Source organism: Tenebrio molitor, chromosome 4 (assembly GCF_963966145.1).
Source record: "Tenebrio molitor chromosome 4, icTenMoli1.1, whole genome shotgun sequence".
Lineage (NCBI taxonomy): Eukaryota > Metazoa > Arthropoda > Insecta > Coleoptera > Tenebrionidae > Tenebrio > Tenebrio molitor.
Window position 1 is genome coordinate 28396336 of NC_091049.1, and position 25891 is coordinate 28422226.

At 36.3% G+C, this 25891-nt stretch overlaps 3 protein-coding genes and 1 long non-coding RNA gene across 4 annotated transcripts; 3 read left to right on the forward strand and 1 right to left on the reverse strand.

Annotated features, from left to right (window-relative positions):
* The first annotated feature begins 7164 nt into the window (after positions 1-7164).
* Positions 7165-8289, forward strand: LOC138129475 (uncharacterized). Its single transcript, XM_069045770.1, has 3 exons — positions 7165-7471; positions 7718-7977; positions 8029-8289. The coding sequence occupies exons 1-3, from the start codon at positions 7165-7167 to the stop codon at positions 8287-8289; spliced, it is 828 nt and encodes a 275-aa protein (XP_068901871.1).
* A 345-nt stretch (positions 8290-8634) lies between these two features.
* LOC138128082 (carboxylic ester hydrolase-like) lies at positions 8635-10967 on the forward strand. The gene is made up of 10 exons (XM_069044277.1): positions 8635-8768; positions 8821-8955; positions 9003-9131; positions 9183-9336; positions 9385-9570; positions 9620-9825; positions 9881-10061; positions 10114-10286; positions 10336-10607; positions 10655-10967. Exons 1-10 carry the CDS (start codon positions 8724-8726, stop codon positions 10845-10847), a joined length of 1674 nt encoding a protein of 557 aa, XP_068900378.1. The 5' UTR covers positions 8635-8723; the 3' UTR covers positions 10848-10967.
* A 7721-nt stretch (positions 10968-18688) lies between these two features.
* LOC138129476 (uncharacterized) lies at positions 18689-19798 on the reverse strand. The gene is made up of 2 exons (XM_069045771.1): positions 19001-19798; positions 18689-18949 (listed from the first exon to the last, which is right to left on the reverse strand). Exons 1-2 carry the CDS (start codon positions 19796-19798, stop codon positions 18689-18691), a joined length of 1059 nt encoding a protein of 352 aa, XP_068901872.1.
* A 4560-nt stretch (positions 19799-24358) lies between these two features.
* LOC138128083 (uncharacterized) lies at positions 24359-25384 on the forward strand. The gene is made up of 3 exons (XR_011158525.1): positions 24359-24740; positions 24790-25032; positions 25080-25384. It is a non-coding gene; the product is annotated as an uncharacterized lncRNA (long non-coding RNA).
* The last annotated feature ends 507 nt before the right edge of the window (positions 25385-25891 follow it).

Consider the following 25891-nt stretch of genomic DNA (forward strand, 5'->3'; position numbering starts at 1 on the left):
TTTGTTCATCTTGGAAGATGCAGTCAAAATCTTCAACGACATCTTCGGATGGGCCTCTCTTCTGGACATCTTCTCGACGGCAATTAGAACTCTTATAACCCTGGACATCGCGGTTAAAAAAGATCTTAATTTTGAGTTATTCGTCGTCATATTCCAATTTATGTTTCTTCTCTTGTACTGGGTACCAAATTGAACCAACTCTTAAGTGTGTTACTAATAATTCGCTTTCAGGGTTGTATTTTGGTAAATGTGTGCCTGGCTGACTCCATATTGAAACGCTATGATCATATAGTAATGACGGCGTGCAGACTGGAAAGTGTGATGAGCCAGGTGTACATATTGAAGGGTGAAAGGTCACTCGTAACAGTGGTCTGCAGAAACCGCCCAAAATTTGAAGCTGCGAGGTTCTTTGCTCTCGACAAGACCACGTTGCTTAAGATTTTGTACACCATTGTCACGTTTTTGCTCGTAATCATCCAGCTCAAGTCAAATTTGTAAAATTATTTTAACAGACTGGGGTATTGCCAACGGCCACCCATCCAAATGCTGACCGCATCGGATGTTGCTTAATCTCTATTACTAAAATTATTCTTTGTATTGTTTTTATTATCATTCCAATTGTTGTCATCTATTTTTTTTTTGTTAGCCCTTCCCTTTTCACCATTGACCTCTCAGGTACCTTGCGGTCAGCTTGTTTTTTCCTCTCTTTTTTTTCCTATGTGCGGCGGGGCTCCGGGGTACTTTCCCCGGCCACCCACGCCCACCCTCTCTTCTCCTTTTTCCTTCCTGGACAGCACTACATCCATGGGAGGCCCATCCAGCCTGGGATTTGAACCCTGCTGCCCTCGCGGTGGTGTCGGAAGAGTGTCGCTCTTCCTTCCACCACCATACCGTCAGCCCCTGAAAGACATACACACACATCCATGGCCCGGCGGAGGTTCCTTCCTTGGAAAAAATCCTCCCCCTTCGGTGAGATTCGAACCCACTAGCGCCGGGACCGCGACCTCGGAGCACTGTCTCCGACAGCCATGCGGCCACCGAGCTACCTTTGTTGTCATCTATTTAAACATCGATTTTATATGTCCCCCATTGGTTTTCAATATTGTTGACGATCTCTATTAAAGTATTGTATTGTTACGAACAAGTTCTAACGATTACGTTGACAAAATAAATCATTCTAGTTGTTTTTGTTGTTCTTACTTAAAACCCGACCTTCTAGAAAATTACTTCATTATTGATTTCATAAAAGGTCTATTATGCAGACAATGTGTTTACAAAAAAAAAGAATCTTACTTTACATCTAAAACTACAACCAGTTACAACAGTATAATCATGGATTTGGAAATAATTGAAATTCTCTACAAATTTGGAAAAATATTTGCGCTGACTCCGCCTTCGTCCAAGAGGAAGAAGTTAAACCATTTACAAAGATACTACAGTTTTTTGATATTTGCTCTATACTTGGTTGGGGTTACAATTCACAACTACAATATCATATCTTATCATACTGTACTAAGCCCCAGCCGCTTGACCTTGACAATTTATATATTCTTCTACAACTGTATGGTCCAATTTTACATTTTGATAATTGTCATGGGCCTGCATCGAAAGCGCTGGTTCACATTGATCCAGAATCTCAGAAATGTCAAAATACCCCGAAACCGCAACACAGTTTACTTGATAATGCTCAGCTCGTCACTCTTGACGTATTTATCAATGGAGTTCCTTGATTCTTTCCGACTAATTAATTATTTTGGTTTGTACGAATTTGCCTTGGCAATACCGGCACATTTTGAGAAACTGTCGCAATTTTTCTATACGATTTGTGCTTGCGTGGTTCTCAAAATGGTACTGTCACGGTACCAACACCACACCACTATGCTCTTGCATGTAACAAAAATTTGCAAACACCCCAATCCCACCCAGTTGAAACCGGCTTTGAAAAACTTAAAACGTACACTCTTTGTCTTGAGAAGAACTGTTGATGCTTTCAACGACCTCTTCGGGTGGACGATTCTTAGCGCCATTTTGTGTGGAGTAACCAGAATTCTATTCTGTCTTCAGCCACTTTACAATCAAAAATTGAAGCAGAGCTTGGCGCAGGACGAGAGCTTCTTGTACTTCGTTTACGAACTTGGCTTCACCGCGACACTTTGGGTAAAATTCCACATTATATTTACCAAGTTACCAAACAAATCATTTCAGATGGGTGTGGTATCTGTGGTTTTGTTGTGCGATGACATTTTGAAACAGTCAAATGAAGTGTTGACCCTGACGTATCGACTGGAAGCTCTTGCAAATTTGAGCTTGAGCGAATGCGAAGAACTGGAAGCTTTTATCGATTTTGTGCAGAATAATCTACCAAGATTTAGAATTGCCCGATTCTTCTCAGTTGATAGATCTGTCTTATTTAAAATGCTGGATTCTTCGATTGCATTCTTCTTAGTTTTATTACAGGTTTACAAACATTGAACAAGTAGTGTAAGGAAATAATAGTATTATATCATTAAGAGTAGAAGTGTCTCTTTTTGTACCAAGCCCAGAGACAACTGGGCGAAGCAGAAAGAGAGACACTTCTACTCCGCTCAAAAAAAATGAAACTTTAATCGTCTCTATGGAGATACACAAAGGCGCGATTTTCGACTCAAGTTTTGTTTTAGCTTCTGGCATTCCTTTGTATTACAAAACCTATTGAGCTATTTTTATGGATTTAGCTTAAATTGAATTATTACAAGCAGAAATGTAATACCAACGTTCAAAATCCCGAATAACATAGACTTATCAATGGGGAAAAATCTTGCCGCATTAAATTCTGGACGATTTTGCAGAATAAATTCAGCTAGGGATGTAAACTCCTTGCTACCACCCAAGACACACTCGCAGATGTCTTCCCCTTTACGCGCCAACCCCAAAATATCTTCATATTCTTGCACCACGGAATCGCACAGAAATACATTTGTAAATATTCCAACCTAAAAAATGAAATTAAAGAATTGTGCAAGATAAAAGACAAGATGATTTACCCAACCAATGAAAATTACCGTCAAGTGAAAAATTACATTAAAAGTATTCCCGGAACCATTGGCTAAACGGAAAGTACCGTCACGTCTCAGAAGTATATCGATGTTGAAGAGAGTTCGGAAGGAGGCGACGAAGATGTTAAAAAGTGTCGTCCAGCCAAACATGTCGTTATAGATTTCGACTGCATTTTTCAAAATAAACATATTCTTCTTGGTTCCCCTTAAGATTTTTAACAAGGAGTAGTAGTCCAATTTATGGGATGAAGCGCGTTTAAATACAAAGTTTTGATATTGGTACCTCGACAGTACCATTTGCAGGATGATGCACCGCAAAGTTGCATCGAAAATTTGAAGATAAGTCGAAATCCAGATCCAGATGATCGGCAAGATGACACTTCCTTCGAAAATAAGCAAGGCAATACAGATTTCTGCTATTAAAATACTTAACACGACCAGTTGCGATGTCACAAATTGCAAATAATATGTCTTGATTTTGTTGTTGTGACAATGAGTCTGTTGAAGATATTTTAGCAATTTAGCCCACTTGATGTGCTTGTAGATTTTTACTATGATAAAGATGTAAGCGTTGTAGAGGCACTCGGTAGCAATTGACAAGACTATCATAGACAACTGCGTAAGACTCAATCTGCCGAAATGGACCCTCCTGACAGAGAGGATGCAACAAACAAAAATTGTTAACAAGGTGAATACGAAAGCGCTTCGAATTTTCAGATGACGAGGTAAATTTCTTTTCAATCTTGTGGAATGTGGAGTTAATGAAAAGATGTTTCCAAATCGGAAAATAAAATTAATTGCACTCAGATCCATCTTTTGCCAGTTGTTGGCACTGATGTCTTGATAATATGGATCGTAGCAACAGGAAGTCTTCTGTTAAAATGTACGCAGTTAACTGCATAAAGTTGCTCAGTTTTTGTGCTTTTGTATTTGATAAAATGCTATTTTCTATGTTTTAAATGCAGTTACAACGACTGGAGTTGGCCAATGAAGAAATTACTTTTTGATGCATTTGTAATGGACTATCTAAAAGCCCTGTGTATCGTCATTATCGATAAAATTGTTTTTGTTTGTGTTTGCAGATTGCAATAGAAACGCAATACAAAAATCGACATATGGCAACATGATGTGAAGGATAACACATATCGCATTGCCTGTTCTAGATCTCAGACAATAATTGGAGTCGTTGCTGGGCTCCAAAGAATTGTCTTCGATCGGTATATTGTCTTTACCGTTCTCCATATACTACTGTTTCTTGGATTTGATAAAATCGGATCGCAACGTAAACAGTAATTTAATTTCAATTAGAACGATTTACGATACGGTGTTCTAATCACATTTTCATATTAATAATAATAATCAATGGGTCAAACGTATTTTCGTTAGAACTTAGCTATTGATGTCTAAACGTTTCCACGAAGCAAGTATCTTTTTTGTTTTCTTGAACTATCAAAACGTAGGCCATTAGGGTCTCTCCAAATGTGAGAAAAAGTTTTAAAAAATTTGATTGTGTTGAGTTGGATAAAATGGACACAAAAATAATAGATGTGATTTTTGGATACGGAAGAATCTTAGGGTTAACTCCTCATCCTGACAGACTGAGTGAAAAACCAACTCGTTTGCAAAAATTCTACAGCATTCTAATATTTACACTATTAGCAAGTGGTGTTAACTTATATTTTTTTGGTTTACGATTAGATAACAGTAGACCATTCAGTACTCAATATATTTTAACTGTTTTACTAATAGTTACACAGGTCATGCACGACTTCTACGTTTTGATAATTGTTAAATTCTGCAAGTGTGCCAAATGGTTCCAGATGGTACGATGTCTCGAACGCGTACCGTGCCACAAAAACAGATATATGTCGTACCATTTACAATTTGTGATGTCACAACTGGCAGGATTTTTTTTCACACTTGCTGGCATCTGTATTTATTTATTTTTCTTCAACACAACGATCGCGATTGGTATGTTCCTGATTTGTATTGAAATCGAGTTGCAACTGTTCTACGTGGCACTCCAGTGCATCATATTGGAAATGCTGCTGTGCAGGTACCACCTTCAGAAATATCTGGTTTTGAGAGCTGGATCACAAACACACTGTCACAACCTGTTCAAGATTGTAACAAAAATCAAACACAATTTGTTCTTGATGAAGAATGCGATTGACCTCTTCAACGATATTTTCGGGTGGACCACCGTCTTGAATATTTTCTCCACTTTTGTCAGGACTCTGACTCATCTTGATAATGTTATCAAAAAGGGTATTTCCCTATATTTGTCAACAGATTCAGCAAGTATTTGCAGTGCGTTGTACCAAATTACCCTCCTTCTTATAATTTGGGTGTGGAGCTCTAGATTTTCTAAATATTTTACTGACGGTCTTTTTCCAGAGCGGAGTTTTAGCAAATCTGTTATTGTGTGATTCCGTTCTACAGAAGCACGATCAACTTTTAGTTCTGGTGAGCGAATTGGAAACAACCAATCAGGGTGCGCCGTCGGCAAACGAACAGCTGAATTCGCTTCTGGACACCATCGAACATCTTCGTCCAAAGTTCAAAGCCGCAAGATTTTTCTCCGTTGACAAAACCATATTGTTCACTATTTTGTACAGCATCGTCACGTTCCTGCTTGTGCTAATTCAGTTCTAATTAAATTTGTAAAATTTCCTCGGTATAGTACCCCCGTTAGAAATAGGTTTTCTATATTCAAGCGCTGAAAAATCGCCCCTTTTTTTGTATTTTTATGGAAACGGTTGAAGTATTTTTTTTTTTTTAACAGGACTTGAAACACTTCAAATCCTCAAAATCAAAAATAACATGATGGCCGTTCAACGTTAAAAAGTAAACTTTAGACTTCAGTTTAGTTTAAGTCCGATATTTTTTTGTGATCTGCTTGAAGATAAAATAGTATACAGTGTGGGGTTTAGCCCTGCTTGGTTAAAGACTAACTTTTAACATAATTTTAGTTTTGAAAAGTCAAGTATGCCTTGGAAATTTTCAAAAAATCTATTTTTCTGTAGAGTAAAGTGCCATTTATGTGGTAAATACGACAAAAAGTTATTAACAAAAGTTGTTTAGAATCAACATATAGGTCCCTAGACAAAATTTAAAAATCATCGGCCAATTATGATTTTTCATTTTTTTTCCATTTACTCTAAGGTTTTAATTTACTTTTATTTAATTATAACTTATTAGTGTTAAGCTAGTAACTTGTAGTAACTAAGTGTGAATTTTTTTTTACTAATAATAAGAGAAGTGTTAAAAATAAATTTCTTTGATTTGTGAAATAAACATTAAAAAAAAAAAAGAAAATTCATAGATGGCCGATGATTTTGAAATTTGATATAGGCGCCTAGATATTGATTATAAACAAATCTTCTTAATAACTTTTTGTCGTATTTGTCACATAAAAGGCACTTCTCTACAGAAAAATAGTTTTTTTTGAAAATTTCCAAGGCATACTTAATTTTTCAAAACTAAAATTATGATAGAAATTAGTCTTTAACCAAGCAGGGTTGAACCCCAGAAAATGAAAATTTAATTCGAGAATTTTTTATCTTTTACAAGAATCATTTCACCTATCCGGGGACACACTGTATGTCATTTAGAGTAGAAGGTCTTTTTGTGTTTCACCCAGTTGCCGCCCTCGACTTCGTCTCGGTCTTCAATCTCTGGCCTTAACGCAAAAAGACTTACTCTTAATGATATAATCTACTACGTATTATCTCTAAAGCAATTGGATCTTAGGAGAGCAACTCCACTTAAGACAGAAAAGTATTCTCCTGTGTTGGGTATAGCGACGTGGTCTTATCTTTTATTTAGAAAAGATCCAAAATATGAACGCTTTCGTCATTCCAGTACCAATTATCTATCACGTAAACTGATCTATAGTTTGTTGATAATCAACAAATGAAAGCTCATATCAAGATGGAAAGAAACCCTTCATCGCTATAATCTAGAAGTTGTGGGAGTACAATTCCAGGTCTAATATTTTGTGTTTTCGAAAATAAACTAATTAGATAGCTTTGTTGTCAACATATTTTTTTCTGGTAATTTCCTACGGAATTATGATCTGATATTATCACGCGTGCCCTAAATTTCTCGAAACCGCTGGTCTGTACTGATGGATCTGGAAATAATCGAAACAATTTTCACTTTCGGCAAGTTCGCGGCGCTGACTCCATCGTCGATGAACAACCACAATCCGCACTGTTTGCAAAAACTCTACGAACTTTGTGTTTTTGTCGTCTACGTTGTAAGTTTCATTTTGAGTGCTTTTGTCTACAGAACGCAGTACGCCATCTTGACACCTATACAATTGGTGTTGGCCATTTTGTTCCAATTGAATTATATCTTCTACGTCTTCTACGTTGTGGTCTTGGTGATGAGACTAAGACGAAGTAACTTCTTCCGCCTGATCGAGGGCCTTGGTGATGTTCAATTTACATCTCAAAGAGTCCCACTCAAGTTGATCTTCATTGCTTCACAACTCATCTATTGTTGTTTGTTTTGTTTCGGCCTTTACGTTGGTCTCAAAAGAGTCGGTCTTGCTTACTTCGCAATGAGTGGCCCCGGGTTTTACCAAAATTACATTCAAATTTTCTATCTTGTTTTCGTCACGATTCTTCTTCTCTTGTTGCTGGCGAGGTAGGAGCATCTCAGACAAACTCTTTCAGACGTAACGAAAGCTAGAAGACAGTTGCACCCAAAGAAGATGGAAAAGATTCTGAAGAAGATCAAGTTCAGCATCGTCGCATTGAAGAAAAGTGTCAACATATTCAACGACACCTTCGGATGGACGATTCTGTTCAATATATTTAGTAGTGCGTCGAAAACCTTGGTTTACATAGACGTCATGATCAAACAACTGGATATGTTGGTGACGAAGAGCATTTCGCTCTTCTACTACGACGTTTGCTACATTCTGACAACTTGGGTAAAGCAATCTTGTTGTCCTTTTGGTTGTGTTACATCCTGCTGATTTTAGATTGGAACATTGTCCACTATTTTGCTGTGTGATTATATTTTGAAAAAGTACGACGAAATTTTGGCAGAAGCTTATAGACTGGAAACGATGTTGTCTTCTTACGAAAAGAAAGAAATTCAAGTTTTTATCGATGTTGTGACATATAATCGTCCAAAATTTAAAGCCGCCAGATTTTTTTCCGTCGATAGATCTACTCTTTTTAGCGTGCTTAATTCGTTGACCACGTTTCTGCTCGTCATGATCCAGTTCAAAGAAATATGAACATCTCTTTCTTGTCGTTGTAAAAATTTATAATGAACCAGCAGAATCTTGTAATAAATGTCATCAATGTCGTTTGTCCTTGGCTTACTTGACACGTTTTAACAAAGCACAAATTATTCATAAATTAGTTTAATTAATTAGATTACATCTAAAATATGTAATGACAAATAGATATTTGTTTATCATTGCTACTAGATCGAAAGTCATTTATATTTATTTTTAAGCCGACGAAAATTTTCCCAAAACCTACGTGACATACGTTATCATTTTCACAACAAATACTCCATCTTGAGAGGTAGCTGTATTATTATTTTTTCTTATCATGACCACTTCAATCTATCTGCATAGATGCAACATCACGTAACATAACTGAGGTTTAATCTTGTCGACATATAAATTGATATTTTGGTACTGATAAGTCAATCAGCGCCAAAATGTTGTTGTTTTATGTTGTAATTCTGTTCCAAGTTAATTTTTTGGTAAGTTTTGAAAAAAACCGAGATACTATTTATCCGCACGATTAAAAAACAGATCGCTGACCCACTGGTACAACTACCTAATGGGCTGATACAAGGACGTGAAGATACAACATTTGCAAACAAGTCGTACTTTGCTTTTGAAAAAATTCCTTACGCATCTCCACCCGTCGGGGCTTTGAGATTTAAGGTATTTATAATTTTGAGTATGTGGTTGAAAATAAAGTGATACTTTAGGCACCTCAACCGGCTCAAGACTGGGACGGTACTCTCAACACTACACATTTAGATGTCAGTTGTTTCCAATCGCTACCAGGTGGATCCCATTCTGAAGACTGTCTCTTTGTCAATGTCTTTACCCCAGAGGTACTTGGTTACTAATCATTTCTTCAAACTATTCTGTAGTACCATTTGTAGCTGCCCGTGAATGGAGACAATGTGTCTTTAGCTGTCATGTTTTATATACATGGTGGAGCATTTGCGGTAGGTTCCAGCATGGACGCACCACCTGATCTCTTTGTCAACAACGATGTAGTCCTGGTCACAGTCAACTATCGATTGGGACCTTTCGGTAAAAAAAAACATTATATTAGTACTACTTTACAAAAGGTACTTGCAGGATTTCTATCGACCCAAGACGACGTAATTTCCGGTAACAATGGTCTGAAGGACCAACTACTCGCAATTCAGTGGACCCATGACAACATTCATTTGTTTGGTGGCAATCCTGACCAGATAACCATTTTTGGAGAAAGTGCAGGCTCAGGGTCTTGCGCTTACCATTTACTCAACCAAAATTCAGAAGGTGGTACAGTTAACAACAGAATATTTGGAACAATAAATTTTTGTTGTAGGACTCTTCCGAGGTGTCATCCTAGAAAGCGGTTCTTTTTTGTGTACGGGGATGTTTCAGCGAAATTCAAGAAGCATCGCTTTTGGAACTGCAGCGCTTTTGAACTCTACATTTGAGAGTAGTAGTGATTCTGAAGCTTTACTCCAGTTCTTGCAGAGTGTTGATGCTGAAGAGCTAAATACGGCTGCAGGAGAGTATGATAATTTGGTGAGATTGATTTGGCAAAGAAAATAAATGTGTGTGGCATGACGAGGTACTACAGGTGACTCCAGCATGGGATATGGATGTTTCACAGGGGGTCATGTGGGCGCCTGTTATTGAGGCGAAGAACACAGACGCATTTCTCACCAAGAAAATGTTTGGTCTGCTCCAAGCTGGTAATGTTGTAGCAGTACCTACACTGATGGGCTTCAACTCTGAAGAGAGTTTATTCTTCAATCAAGGTATGTGGTCGAACATTTGGGATATTAAAATAACTACGATGTTTGTGATCAGATCCAGATGTATTTAAATCCTGGGCGGAAACTTGGGATGAAGATCTAAATTTGATAGTACCAAATGATATGCAAATTGTTGATGATGTCGATCATGCCGAAATGGGGCGTCTAATTAGAGAAATTTACACAGGAGGCGAACCGTTTGCTGATAATTTAGGAGCTGGCGTTAGAGTATGTACCTTCTTTTACGTACCACAACTAGTAGTGACTGTCTCTCTAGTACTCTAGTGATACCTCATTCACGAGATCCATAATCAAACACGCCGAAATATTTTCCAAATATGCCAAAACCTATTTCTACCAGTTCTCTTACGATGGAGAATTGGGAAGTAGCCCCGTCCATTATGATGGTGCTGAAAGTGTCGGTCATGGTGCGGAACTCTCGTACTTATTTTGTTCTGGAAATGGTTGCGATGATGGTATTTATCCAGAAGATGATCTCATTACTAGGAATCGTCTCATAAAACTTTGGACGAATTTTGCAAAATATCAGTAAGTGGTAAGAAAGGTACCACATGTATTACATTTTTGTCCGATAGGAACCCCACGCCGGAACCTACAGAGATCTTACAGAATATTACCTGGCCCGTGCTTTCCACAGATCAAGGCGATTTTCTTTATCTGGACATCGACAAAGACCTACAAATTAAAAATCATCCAAAAGAAAGTACTTACAGCAAGTGGACTGACCTTTATGACAGTTTGGGCTACAGTGATTTTGATACTTATTAATATCAAGTACTAATAAGAGAACTAAGAATCTCTGGTGCATTAATATTGGAAAATTGTATCTTTCAAAATTGTCATTTTACTGTAACTGTAGCAAAAAGAAATAAATCAATTCAAATCCGATTTTTTTTTGTGATCCGCTTGAAGATAGTATAGTAATATCCATTCAGAGTAGAAGGTCTTTTCGTGCTTCGCCCAGTTGCGACCTCGACTTCGTCTCGGTCTTCAATCTCTGGCCTTTGACACTTTTACTCTTAATGATATAATCTACTATTATGTCTGAAGCAATTGGTTCTTAGGACAGCAACTCCACTAAAGATAGAAAAATATTTATTACTTCCTGTTCCATCACAAAATCTATTTCGTTCCATTCGCGTTTTGATCTTATCCATCAAACATTTGTATGTTCAATTTCCTGCTGTTGGAAATATTTAAACCAACTAGTAGTCAAGGTGGTGTTGTCGATTCAAACCAACTGAGCAAGAATGGATTTGAAAATTATAAACCTCATTTTCAAATGTGGAAGAATTTTGTCAATTACTCCCTCGTCTACCAGGCAGAGAAATTTGAGCAATTTTGAGAAACTCTACGGATATGTTATAGTTGCCACACTGACATCTTTTACTTGGTGCAACATGTTTTTGACTGGTGTATCCCATTCGTATTTTACACACAGTCAATATATTCTGGCCCTGGCCGTAGCTTTCACATATACAATACACAACTCTTACATTTTTGTCATCATGAAGTTGCAGAAGCATTCTGCATGGTTCAGATTACTAGAGCGTCTTGAATATACTCAATGCTACAGGAACAAACAAAATTTGTATTACTTGCAATTTGTGATGTCCCACTTGATCGCATTATCTGTAATCGTGGTCCATAATTATCTGTCTTTAATTTACTTTGACACAGCCCAAATGCTGTTCAGTTTAGTGATGTGCATTGAACTGTATCTGCAATTTTTCTACCTAGTTTTGCGCTGCATCATACTAGAGATGTTCCTTTCGCGGTACCACCATCAAAACAATCTTTTGCAGCGAGCCGCGCTCAAAAACTTTCCGAAAATTCCCGAAAGGACCAAACAACGTTTGTTCATCTTGGAGGATGCAGTCAAAATCTTCAACGACATTTTCGGCTGGGCCTCTCTCCTAGACATCTTCTCGACGGGGCTTAGAACACTTATATTCCTGGACATCGTGGTTAAAAACGATCTTCGTTTTGAGTTGTTTCAGATTCTGTTTGAATTTGTATTTCTTCTCCTGTGTTGGGTACCGAAGTGGACAATCTCTAAAGTGTATCACTAATAATTCGCTTTCAGGTTTGCATTTTGGTAAATGTGTACCTGTGTGACTCCATATTGGAACGGTACGACCAAATCGTAATGGCGGCATGCAAACTACAAACTGTTATGAATGATGTGTACATATTCGAGGGTGAAAAATCGATTTCACTCATAACAGTTGTCTGCCGAAACCGCCCAAAATTCGAAGCTGCGAGGTTCTTTGCTCTCGACAGGACCACGTTGTTTAAGATTTTGTACACCATTGTCACATTTTTGCTCGTAATCATCCAACTCAAGTCAAATTTGTAAAATTATTTGAACAAACTGCAACACAGTTTATTTGATAACGCTAAGTTCGTCGCTGTTGATATATTTATCAATAAAGTTTCTTGATTCTTTCCGACTAATTAATTAAATTCAAGCTGTTAACGCAATTTCAGCTACAGCAAGTTGTGGACGTAGACATTGCACTCCAGGCAAACGAGTTTTGTTTTTCGAATTTGATAAAATCAGATCATAGCGTAAACAGTAATTTATATGCAATTAGAACCTTTTACAATACAATATTCTAAATAAATACAATTTTCATATTAATAATGGTTTAGACATATTTTTGTTAAATTTGTTTATTCATGTTTAAAAGTTTCCACGATGCACGTATGTTTCTTTCTTTCTCGAACTATCAAGATGTAGGTCATTAGGGTTTCTCCGAATATGCAAAACAAAAATATTTTGATAGTGTTGAATCGGATAAGATGGATACAAAAATAATAAATGTGATTTTTGGATACGGAAGAATGTTTTGGGTAACTCCTCGTTCTGACAGGCTGAGTGAAAAACCAACTCGTTTACAGAAATTCTACAGCTTTCTAATATTTACACTGTTAGCAAGTTGTCTGACCTTTTTCTTTTTTAGAATCAGATTAGTTAATGCTACACCCCTCAGTACAAAATATATTTTGGTGACTCTACTATTTGTTACATACGTCATGCACGACTTCTACGTTTTTATAATTGTTAAATGTAGGAAGTGTGCCAAATGGTTCGAGATGATACAATGTCTGGAACGTGTGCGTTGCCACAAAAACAGATATGCGTCGTACCACTTACAATTTGTGATGTCACAACTAGTGGGACTTTCTTTTACAGTTGTTGGCATCTGCATTTATTCCTTTTTCTTCTCAATAAAGTTCGCGGTTGGTATTTTTTTTTGCTTTGTATTGAAATCAATCAATCAACTCTTCTACGTGGTACTCCGTTGCATCATATCAGAAATGCTGAAGTGCAGGTACCAACATCAGAAATGTCTGATATTGAAAGCTAGATCACAAGCACATTTTCACAACCTGTTCAAAATTGTAACAAAAATCAACCACAATTTGTTCTTGATCAAAACTGCGATCGACCTCTTCAACGATATTTTCGGATGGACCACCCTTTTGAATGTTTTCTCCGCTTCCGTCCGGATTCATATTGATAGTTTGATCACAAAGGAGAGTACCTTCCATTTATCAACCAATCCAGGAAGTATTTGCAATGCGTTGTACCAAATTACTTTCCTTCTTTTAATTTGGGTGTGGAGCTCTAAATTTTGAAAATATTTGACTGATAGTTTTATTCCAGAGCGGAGTTATAGCGAATGTGTTATTGTGTGATTCCGTTGTACAGAAGCACGGTCAACTTTTGGCTTTGGTGATCGAACTGGAAACTAACTGTCAAGGTGTGCCGTCGGCAAACAAACAGTTGAATTCCCTTCTGGATACCATGGAACACCTCCGTCCAAAGTTCGAAGCCGCAAGATATTTCTTTGTTGATAAAACCACATTGTTCACTATTTCGTACAGCCTCGTCAGCTTTGTGCTTGTGCTAATTCAGTTGAAATTAAATTTGTAAAATTACCACCATTGGGAATATTTTTTCACCCTAAATAACAAAAAATATTTATTATTTTCTGTTCCATCACAAAGAATATTTATTTCTACATGTATCAAAATAGAACTTATTCAAACTAGAAGAATGATATTATTTTATAACGTCGTAATCTTTGATAACAACATTTTAAAAAGCACCTGGCACGTCACCGAAGGAAATTCAGCACTTTGCCCAAAAATACTAGTAGATCTTGTCTTGGAAGATTGCACCTTGGCGGCCACTTATCTTTCCATTTGGAAATTTATTTAAACTTTACTAACATTTTACTTTACTTCTATATTAAATAAATCTATATCTAAAATATGTAATGACAAATGAATATTTATTTATCATTGCTACTAGATTGAAAGTCATTTATATATTTTTTTAGGCCGACCAAAATTTCCCCAATATCTACGTGACATACGTTATCATTTTCAAAACAAATATTCCATCTTGAGAGGTGGTTGTATTATTATTGTTTCTTATCATAACCACTTCAATCTATCTGCGTGGATGCAACATCACGCAACATAAATCTGGTTTAATCTTGTCGACAAATAAATAATTGACATTTTGATACTGATAAGTCAATCAGCGCCAAAATATTGGACAACTTGTTGTTTTTTGTTATAATTCTGTTCCAAGTTAATTTCTTGGTAAGTTTTGAAAAAAATCTGCTACAACTACCTAATGGGCTGATACAGGGACGTGCTTTCTGTGAAATATAAATATCATGCGCATAAAACTTATAAGAAAACGTTAAGTCACAGAGATCATACAATCTTTGCCGCCTTGAGATCAAAATTAAGGACATGCAACGCTCTAACCACAATAAATATTTAAGAACAGTAAAAGCAAATATAAAAATCAATGTCAAAGCATTTTGGAATCACATTAATTCAAAGAAAATTGGCCACGGCCTACCGGGGGTGATGCGTTGCGGGGATTAATGGGGTAGAGGAGGCAAGGACGTGGTTGATTTATTGGCTAATTGCTTCCAAGCAGTATATTCGAACGTAGTAACAACACATGTACGGGATAATAATTTCATTGATCCTAAATTAGAAGATATTGCTCAGAGAACATTACGAAAGGGGATAGAGATTACAAAAGAAGAAATCCACACAAAACTCAGAGAACTTAGTAGACACATAAAGGTGGTGGTCCCGATGGATTGCCTGGAACATTGTTGAAATTTTGCGCAGCGGCCCTAACTCCCCCACTCTTCATACTCTTTAACAAATCCTTAAGAACAAGCGAATTCCCAGCCGCTTGGAGGGTCAGTTACGTTACACTCATCCACAAATCCGGGCATAAATCTAATGCCGAAAATTATAGACCTATGTATGTTTTAAAATTCTAAATATTATTCCTAAGATTTTTGAGTCTATTTTGAAAGACAAAATTACACCAATACTTGATCCAGTAATATCAATGGTTATCCACCTATTTGTCAGGACGCTCGCAATATGTAAAATATAAAAACTTTATCTCGAAACGGATCTCGGTGACATCGGGGGTACCACAAGGTTCCCATCTGGGGCCTTTTCTGTTTTCGGTATTTGTCAATGACATTGAAACAATTTTGCGCGGATCCAAATTATTGCTATTTGCTGATAACTGTAAGATTTTTCGAGCCATTGGAACCGTTTCAGACGCTGAATTCCTTCAAATGGATTTGAATTTTTTTTTATCGGATTAATTTTTCAATTTTACGAAAACTTTTTGCTTTGATAATTTTACGAGTTGAATTTCGCCATTTTTATTCTGGGTTAGACCCGAGAGCCTTAGCATCCAGAAGATGATCTAATTACTAGGAATCGTCCTATAAAACTTTGGACGAATTTCGCAAAATATCAGTAAGTGCTAAGAAAGGTACCACATGTATTACATTTTTGTCCGATAGGAATCCCACGCCGGAACCTACAGAGATCTTACAGAATATTATCTGGCCCGTGCTTTCCACAGATCAAGGCGATTTTCTTTATCTCGACATCAACAAAGACTTGCAAATTAAAAATCATCCAAAAGAAGATACTTAGAGTAAGTGGATTGACCTTTATGACAGTTTGGGCTACAGTGATTTTGATACATATTAATATCAAGTATTAATAATATTGCATTAAGAGAACTAAGAATATCTGGTGCCTTAATATTTGAAAATTGTATCTTTGATAATTGTTATATTATTCCTGTAACTGCAGCAAAAAGAAATAAATTAATTTAATTCTGATTTTTTTTTGTGATCCGCTTGAAGATAAAATAGTATAGTAAAATCCATTCAGAGTAGAAGGTCTTTTTGAGCTTCGCCCAGTTGTGACCTAGACTTCGTCTCGGTCTTCAAGCACAAAAAGAATCAATTTTACTCTTTATGATATAATCTACTATTATTTCTAAAGCAATTGGTTCTTAGGACAGCAACTCCACTAAAGAGAGAAAAATATTTATTATTTCCTGTTCCATCACAAAATCTATTTCTTTCCATTAGCGTTGTGATCTTATCCATCAACCTTTTATATGTTCAATTTCCTGCTATTGAGATATTTAAACCAAATTGTAGTCAAGGTGGTGTTGTCGATTCAAACTAACTGAGCAAGAATGGATTTGAAAATTATAAACCTCATTTTCAAATGTGGAAGAATTTTGTCAATAACTCCCTCATCTACCAAGCAGAGAAATTTGAACAATTTTGAGAAACTCTACCGATATCTTATATTTGCCACAGTGACATCTTTAACTTGGTGCAACATTATTTTGACTGGTGTATCCAATTCAAATTTGACATACAGTCAATATATTCTGGCCCTGGCAGTAGCTTTCACATATCTAATACAGAACTCTTACATTTTCGTCAGCATGAAGTTGCAGAAGCATTCTGCATGGTTCAGATTGCTAAAATGTCTTGAACATACTCAATGCTACAAGAACAAACAAAATTTGTATCACTTGCAGTTTGTGATGTCCCACTTGATCGCATTATCTGTAATCGTGGTCAACAATTATCTGTATTTAATCTATTGCAACACAGCTCAAATGCTGTTCAGTTTAGTGCTGGGCATTGAATTTTATCTGCAATTTTTCTACCTAGTTTTGCGCTGTATCATACTAGAGATGTTCCTTTCGCGGTATCACCATCAAAACAACCTTTTGCAGCGAGCCGCGCTCAAAGACTTTCCGAAAATTCCCGGAAGGACCAAACAAGATTTGTTCATCTTAGAGGATGCAGTCAAAATCTTCAACGACATCTTCGGATGGGCCTCTCTCCTAGACATCTTCTCGACGGGGCTTAGAACTCTTATATTCCTGGACATCGTGGTTAAAAACGATCTTCGTTTTGAGTTGTTCCAGATTCTGTTTGAATTTGTATTTCTTCTCCTGTGTTGGGTACTGAAGTGGACTATCTCTAAAGTGTATCACTAATAATTCGCTTTTAGGTTTGCATTTTGGTGAATGTGTACCTGTGTGACTCCATATTGGAACGGTACGACCAAATCGTAATGGCGGCATGCAAACTACAAACTGTTATGAATGATGTGTACATATTCGAGGGTGAAAAATCGATTTCACTCATAACAGTTGTCTGCCGAAACCGCCCAAAATTCGAAGCTGCGAGGTTCTTTGCTCTCGACAAGACCACGTTGTTTAAGATTTTGTACACCATTGTCACATTTTTGCTCGTAATCATCCAACTCAAGTCAAATTTTTGAAATTATGTGAACAAATGGCGGTTTTGCCAAGGGCCACCCAATTAGATGCTGATCACATCGGGTGTTGCTTGATCTCCTTTATTAAGATCATTCTTTTTATTGGTTTTATTATTATCATTCCAACAACTTGCAAAGTCGCGCCTATATATTAATTTAATAAATGCTATTACATATTGAATCTATATTTACTCCATTATTATTCAATAATTTATATCATCGAAAAGCTTTCATGATTTTTTAATGTAAATTTGATTTCTTGTTGATAACTAGGCATTCCAATGTATCATGTTTCTAAAAACATACCATTAAGCTTAGCAGCAAACTGAATTCTCAAAGCGTCACTTAATATAAATTACGTCAAAATAAATCATTCAATTTGTTTTTGTTGTTCTTACTTAAAAATTGACCTTCTAGAAAATTATTTCATTATTGATTCCATAAAAGGCCTATTATACAGGTCTCATTGTACAGCAGCAACCTATCCCACGTTGTCCACCTTTCACCCAGTCTCATTATTATATCAATGAAAGTTAAACTTCTAGACGCACAGCAGAAGATGTAGAAGAGAATCACCCATCCAAAGATTAAAAAGAAAGAGTGCGCTTATAAATCGTGAAAACCACAGACCAACTCTAAAACTTGGTGCCCTTTTCTTTTTGGAAAGCTAGTCAATTGTTAAACCTGATTTCACAAAAAACGTGGTTCTTATAATTTTATAAATTGAGCGAAACTAGAACCAGGCTGCCTTACGCTCCTTCGCAAGCTTACAAATGGTAAAAGCGTGGACAACAACAACATCTAATATCGTTCGGAAGGCACCGAAAATCACACAGGTTCGAATTCAAAAACGGTTATCTCAACACATAGTTTTATTTGTAACAGTTATTACAACAATCTGATTTTTGGTTCTAAATGATAAAGCGAGAAGTAAAAACTGTTCACGTTTCTTTAAACTGGATCATCACGAGAAGAAACGTGGTTAATGAATTGAGCACGCTGAAGAGAGTAGATCTATCGATGGAAAAAAACCTGGCGGCTTTAAATTCTGGGCGATTATGCAGCAAAGCATCAATAAAACCTTGAATTTCCTCGTTTTCGTAAGAAGTCAACACCGTTTCCAATCTATAAGTTTGTTCCAAAATTTCGTCGCACTTTTTCAAAATAGAGTCACAGAGAAGAATCGTCAACAAAATTCCACTCTGAAATCACAAAGAGATAACACCACAAAATCGATACCTGAACTGCCTTACCCAAGTGATTAGAATGAAGCAAGCGTCGTAGAAGAGCGACGTCGATATATCGATTTTTTTGATGATCACGTCGAGGTAAATCAAAATTCTGGACGAACCGTTGACAATATTGAATAGAATGGTCCAGCCGAAGATGTCATTGAAAATCTCCACTGCCTCGTTCAACGTGAGAATGCTGTTCTTCAACTTCTTCAGAATGTCAACTATCTGCTTTGAGTGGAGTTGACTTCTAGCTTTGGTCACTTGCGAGAGAGTCTCTCTGAGATGCTCATACCGCGACAGCAGCAAGATGAGAAGAATAGGCGTGACTACCAAGTAGAAGAATTGAGTGTACTGCTGGTAACATGTGACTGCGCCCAATATGGCTCGGGTAAGATCAGCGTGTTGAAGTGCAGTGTACAGTCTCAAAGTAATCAAACCGCAGTAGATGAGTTGCGACATTGCGAATATCAACTTGAGTGGGATCCTTCGGGAGCCGGATTGAACACCAGCGAGACTCTCGATCAGGCGGAACCAGAGACTTCTCCTCACTCTCATCATCACGATCAAAATGTACGAGACGTTGATGAATTGGTTGAGTTCGTACAAAATGATTAACACGAATTGGATGGATGTCAAGGTCGCACGCACTGAATTGTTGCCAGAAGCAGTCAAAATGAAACTCACTACGTAGACGAGGAAAATGCTGACTTCGTAGAGTTTTTGCCACCAGTGCGGATTGTGGTTCTTCGTCGACGACGGAGTCAGCGCCGTGAACTTTCCAACAGAGAAGATTGTTTCGATTATTTCCAAATCCATCTGTGCAGACTGCACTAGAATTTTAATCCGTGACCCTAGAAGTCAAATTTATTTCTATTGCGTAGGTTTTCTATCGGAAACAACAGATCGATTTTTCATTTTTCATTTCCTTTGGTGGTATTACTGTTTCAGCAAAAACGTGGCTGCGACTGTTTGTTTAGCACTGTAGAATTTTCCATGGATTAAGTGTAAATGTGAGCAAACAACAATGACAAAAACATCCTTTCTTTATTATTAACTAGCTTTTACCCGCGGCTTCGCCCGCAAATTTCAGAATGTTTTAAAATTATGTTTCTACTTTTATGTATTGCTATAAACGCAGTAATTTCAATATGAAGTTTGTCTTTTTACGAAGAATTATTAAAACTTTACTGTAGACTACTGTTTTCTTCGACTACATAAACAAAAAGATCAATACAATAAGAAACTAACACTATGATCACTTACCAATTCATGAAAATACGCCAACATAACACTTTTATTTTCAGTTGTAACCTTATTTAAATCCTCCTATTGTTTGATTGTCTCGTTTGATTTCAGATACCTGCCTTTTGATTTTTCCGGTATTAAGCTATTTGAAGCTTGTTCTGCTTTATTTAAGACATCTTCCGGTAAAACACAATTATTCAAACACATTTTGCGAAATTGCTACTTTTATAAACAACCAAATGTAACTATGACACCTGAACATATCATGCAAACGCGATTTCCAACTCGAAATTTTTTTTTGTGCTTAACAGGGTTAAAAATGATAATAGGGGTTGATTTTTATTGGTGTCAAGCGGCGAAGGTGACGATATACTCAGAGGATGAAATAGGGGTGAAGCGGCGAAGGTGAGGGTATTTCCAACTCGAAAAAACTGTCTTTTTTTCTTAACAGGGTTGAAAATGGTAGTAGGGGTTGGTTTTTGTAAAATTAAAGTAGACAGTAATTTTCTTCTTGTTTTGAAGATCAAGTGTACAAAATTTCATCAAGATCGGAGTAAAACTGTAGATTTGCATACAAAATATACAAACCAACAGACATTCAGTTTTATATATATTGATTATTTACAATACAGTCAATCTTTCAAAACAAATTAACGTCAAATTTAATGACAAGAGCTAACATAAATTCGACGTTTAGAAAGTTTTACTAGATATGGAGGCTTTACTTGACCAGATAATGACGGCTGCTTGAAGATTTCTTTTTCCAATGGTGGTACTATCCCCAGGACATTTTACAAATTTAATTTGAATTGAATTAGCACGAGCAGAAAGGTTACGATGCTGTACGAAACAGTGAACAATGTGGTTTTGTCAACGGAGAAAAATCTTGCAGCTTCGAATTTTGGACGAAGGTGTGCGATGGTATTCAGAAGAGAATTCAACTGTTCGTTTGCCGACGGTACACCTTGATAGTTAGTTTCCAGTTGGGTCACCAGCACCAAAAGTTGAACGTGCTTCTGTACGACGGAATCACACAATAACACATTTGCTATAATTCCACTCTGGAAAAAGACGGTAAGTAAAATATTTTCAAAAAAATTGTTCCTCACCCAAATTATAAGAAGGAGAGTAGTTTGGTACAACATATTCCAAATACTTGCTGGATTGTTTGACAGATAAACGGAAGTATCTTTTGTGATGGTTTTATCCATATGCAGCAGAGTCCTGACGGAACCTAAGAAAATATTCAAGAGGGTGGTCCACCCGAAAATATCATTGAAGAGGTCGATCGCATTGTTCATCAAAAACAAATTGTGTTTAATTTTGGTTAGAATCTTGAACAGTTTGTGACTGTGTGCTTGTGACCCAGCTTTCAGTACCAGATATTTCTGATGTTGGTACCTGCACTGCAGCATTTCTAATATGATGCAGCGGAGTACCACGTAGAACAGTTGCAAATTGATTTCAATACAATTTATGAGAATACCAAACGCGTAGGTTATTGTGAAGAAAAATGAACAAATACAGATACCAACAATTGTTAAAGAAAATCCTACTATTTGTGACATCACAAATTGTAAATGGTACGACGTAAATCTGTTCTTGTGGCAAGGCACACGTTTGAGACATTGTACCATCTGGTACCATTTGGCACACTTACTGAAATTAACAATGATCAAAACGTAGAAGTCGTGCGTGACGTACGTAAGTATTAGTAATACAATCAAAATATATTGTGTACTGAGTGGTCTAGTGTTATCCAATGCCAAACCAAAAAAATAAAAGTTTAGCAAACTTGCTAACAGTGTAAATATTAGAAAACTGTAGAATTTCTGCAAACGAGTTGTTTTTTCACACAGTCGGTCAGAATGAGGAGTTAACCCTAAGATTCTTCCGTATCCAAAAATCACATCAATTATTTTTGTGTCCATCTTGGCCGACTCAAAACTATCACAGTATTTTTCCCTCACGTTTGGAGAAACCCTAATGAGCTACGTTTTGATAGAAAGAAAATGACATACTCTAATCGATTATTATTATTATGATATGAGAGTAAATTATTATTTACGCTACGATTTGATTTTATCAAAGCCAAAACACGAAAATTATTTGTATACTTAACGACACTTAGCTGCCCAGGTTTTAACCCATGACTTCCATTTGATTTTTCGACTTTGCGCTAACTCCACTCTCAGCGATAATAAAGAGAAGTTAAAGTCGCAATCGGAAAATTCGAAGTTTGGCTTTACGCAGTTGTCTACGATAATCTTGTCAATTATTACCGATGCCTCTACAACCCTTATATCTTTTATATCTTTGTCACAATAAAAATCTACACGGACATCAAGTGGTTTAAATTGCCAAAATATTTTCGACAGACTAATTTTCACAACATCAAAACCATAGTAGGTATTTGCAATTTGTGGCATCGCAACTGGTTCTGTTAACTATTTTAGTGGCACAAATTTACATTGTCTCACTTGTTTGCGACGTAAATTTCGCCCTACAATATTTCGATGCAACTTTGCGGTGTACCTATCATCCAATACGAATGGTACTACCGAGGTAAAGTCCTCGTCTAGAAATAGTCAATTTTGACTTAAATTGTAAATCATTTTACAATAGGACAGCAAACCGTCTTATAACTACCATAATACCCTCTAACTTTATTGCCCCTTTGTTGTGCAGTGCCGACTCAAGGAAGAGCAAACATCAGGTAAAGTAACAGCCCCTATTTATTTATGGAATTATTTATGGTAGTTATGGTAGTTCTCTCCTATTGTAAAATGATTTACAATTTAAGTCAAAATTGACTATTTTTCGACGAGGACTTTACCAATATCACAACTGTCACGCTGAAGCCGAGTTCGTAAATGAAATACAAGAAATTCGCGACATGCGACAAGCTCTGCTTCAATTTTGATTGTAAATTGGTGGAAGATAGACGAGAGTTCTGGTTACTCCACACAAATTGCTGGTAGAAATCGTCCACCCGACGAGGTCGTTGAAAGCATCTACAGTTCTTTTCAAGACAAACAGTGTACGTTTGAAGATTTGCAAAGTCGGTTTCAAATGGGTGGGATTGTGAATATTTGTTACATACAACAGCATAGTGGTACCGGGATAGTAATATTTTGAGAACCACGTAAGCACAAATCGTATAGAAAAATTGCGAGAGTTTCAATTGACAATTTTGAGATTCTTCTAAAGTAAGTCTCTTTTTTTCTGTAAACACATTATCTGTATAACAGACGTGGAATCAATAGTGAAGTAATTTTCTAGAAGGTCAATTTTTAAGGAAGAACAACAAAAAGAAACAGAGCGCTTTATCGTAGAAAATAACTAGAATCGTTTGCACTTTTAGTTAAAAAAGCAACAAGGCAAAGTAGAAAGGAAGTGGGTAGAAAACACAGAGGACCGGGTAACGGTAAAACCAGGTAGTCGTAGAAATCAGAGGTGTGAGTGAGAGAGAGAGAATGAAAATTACGAATTAATTATTAATTAGAACAGTTTTGGGGAATCAAACCAATGTAGAACAATTTTTAGAAATAGCAGGTCAATGGAATTTAGTTGCATGATATGACACTTACGTAACAGCGTTTCAAGCCCAATTTAGGTTTCAAAATAAGGTTAATTTGTTTCATTTTAATTCTGTTTGTTTCACTTTAATTCTGTTTGTTTCATTTTAGTTCTGTTTGTTTCATTTTAATTCTGTGAATTCATTTTAATTCTGTTGATTTATTTTAATTCTGTTTGTTCTATTTTAATTCTGTTGTTTAATTTTAATTCTGTTTAATTTTTGGTGCTGATTTTATTATTGTATAGAGTCGGTAATTCAGTGTTCCTGTTTAATTCTGTAGCCGGAGGTACGTTCAGTCCTTCCAGCAGCCATTTTGTGACCACGTTCTTTACATTTACAAGGTAAATTATTTCTCTAATTCTTGTACTTACATTATATTTGTAGTCGTGATTTAATTAGTCAAACAGCATTTAGTTCTTTATCGTTCTAAAATAAAGACTATATTATTAAATAAATCTATATCTAAAATATGTAATGAGAAATGAATATTTATTTATCATTGCTACTAGATTGAAAGTCATTTATATTTATTTTTAGGCCGACCAAAATTTCCCCAATACCTACGTGACATACGTTATCATTTTCAAAACAAATATTCCATCTTGAGAGGTGGTTCTATTATTATTGTTTCTTATCATAACCACTTCAATCTATCTGCGTGGATGCAACATCACGCAACATAAATCTGGTTTAATCTTGTCGACATATAAATAATTGCCATTTTGATACTGATAAAACAACGATTCGCTTTGGGCATTTTGAATTTTATTGAAGTTTACTTCGGCAGAGGCCAAATGGCAAATATAATTCTTGGTAGTACCAAATGATATGCAAATTGTTGATGAAGTCGACCATGCCGCAGTGGGACGTCTAATTAGAGAAATTTACACAGGAGATGAACCGTTTGCTGATAATTTAGGAGCAGGCATTAGAGTAAGTACCTTCTACTACGTACCACGATTCGTAGTGACTGTCGCTCTAGTACTCCAGTGATACCTCATTCACGAGATCCATAATTAAATATGCCAAAACCTATTTCTACCAGTTCTCTTACGATGGAGAATTTGGAAGTCCATTATGATGGTGCTGAAAGTGTCGGTTATGGCGCGGAACTCTCGTACTTATTTTGTTCTGGAAATGGCTGGGATGATGGTACTTATCCTGAAGATGATCTAATTATTAGGAATCGTCTCATAAAACTTTGGACGGATTTTGAAAAATATCAGTAAGTGGTAAGAAAGGTACCACATGTATCACATTTTTGTCCGATAGGAACCCCACGCCGGAACCTACAGAGATCTTACAGAATATTACCTGGCCCGTGCTTTCCACAGATCAAGGCGATTTTCTTTATCTTGACATCAACAAAGACTTACAAATTAAAAATCATCCAAAAGAAAGTACTTACAGTAAGTGGACTGACCTTTATGACAGTTTGGGCTACAGTGATTTTGATGCTTATTAATATCATGTACTAATAAGAGAACTAAGAATCTCTGGTGCCTTCATGTTTGAAAATTGTATCTTTGAAAATTGCCATTTTACTGTAAGTGTAGCAAAAAGAAATAAACTAATGCAAATCCAATATTTTTTGTGATCCCCTTGAAGATAGTATAGTAATATCCATTCAGAGTAGAAGGTCTTTTGGTGCTTGGCCCAGTTGCCTTAGACTCAATTTTACTCTTAATGATATAATCTAGTATTATTTCTGAAACAATTGGTTCTTAGGAAAACAACTCCACTAAAGAGAGAAAAATATTTATTATTTCCTGTTCCATCACAAAATACAGTGAGCGGCAAAAGTATGGAATAAATTAATTAAAAATTAAACAAAATTTTTTTCAAAAAAATCTTTGGACAGGTCAATTTTAGTTTATAAAAATACATATTTTAATACAACATAAAATTCCAAGCAGTCATTTGTTTTCGAGTTATGACGTCATCGACAGTTTTTTTAAATGGAAACCCCCTATTTTTTTTCTTGATTCTGATAGCCCTTTTAATTGTCTAAACGCCAGTATAAAAATTTGTTACCTTATTTTTGAGAAAAAAAAAAAAAAAGTTGGAAAAAATAAATTTTATAA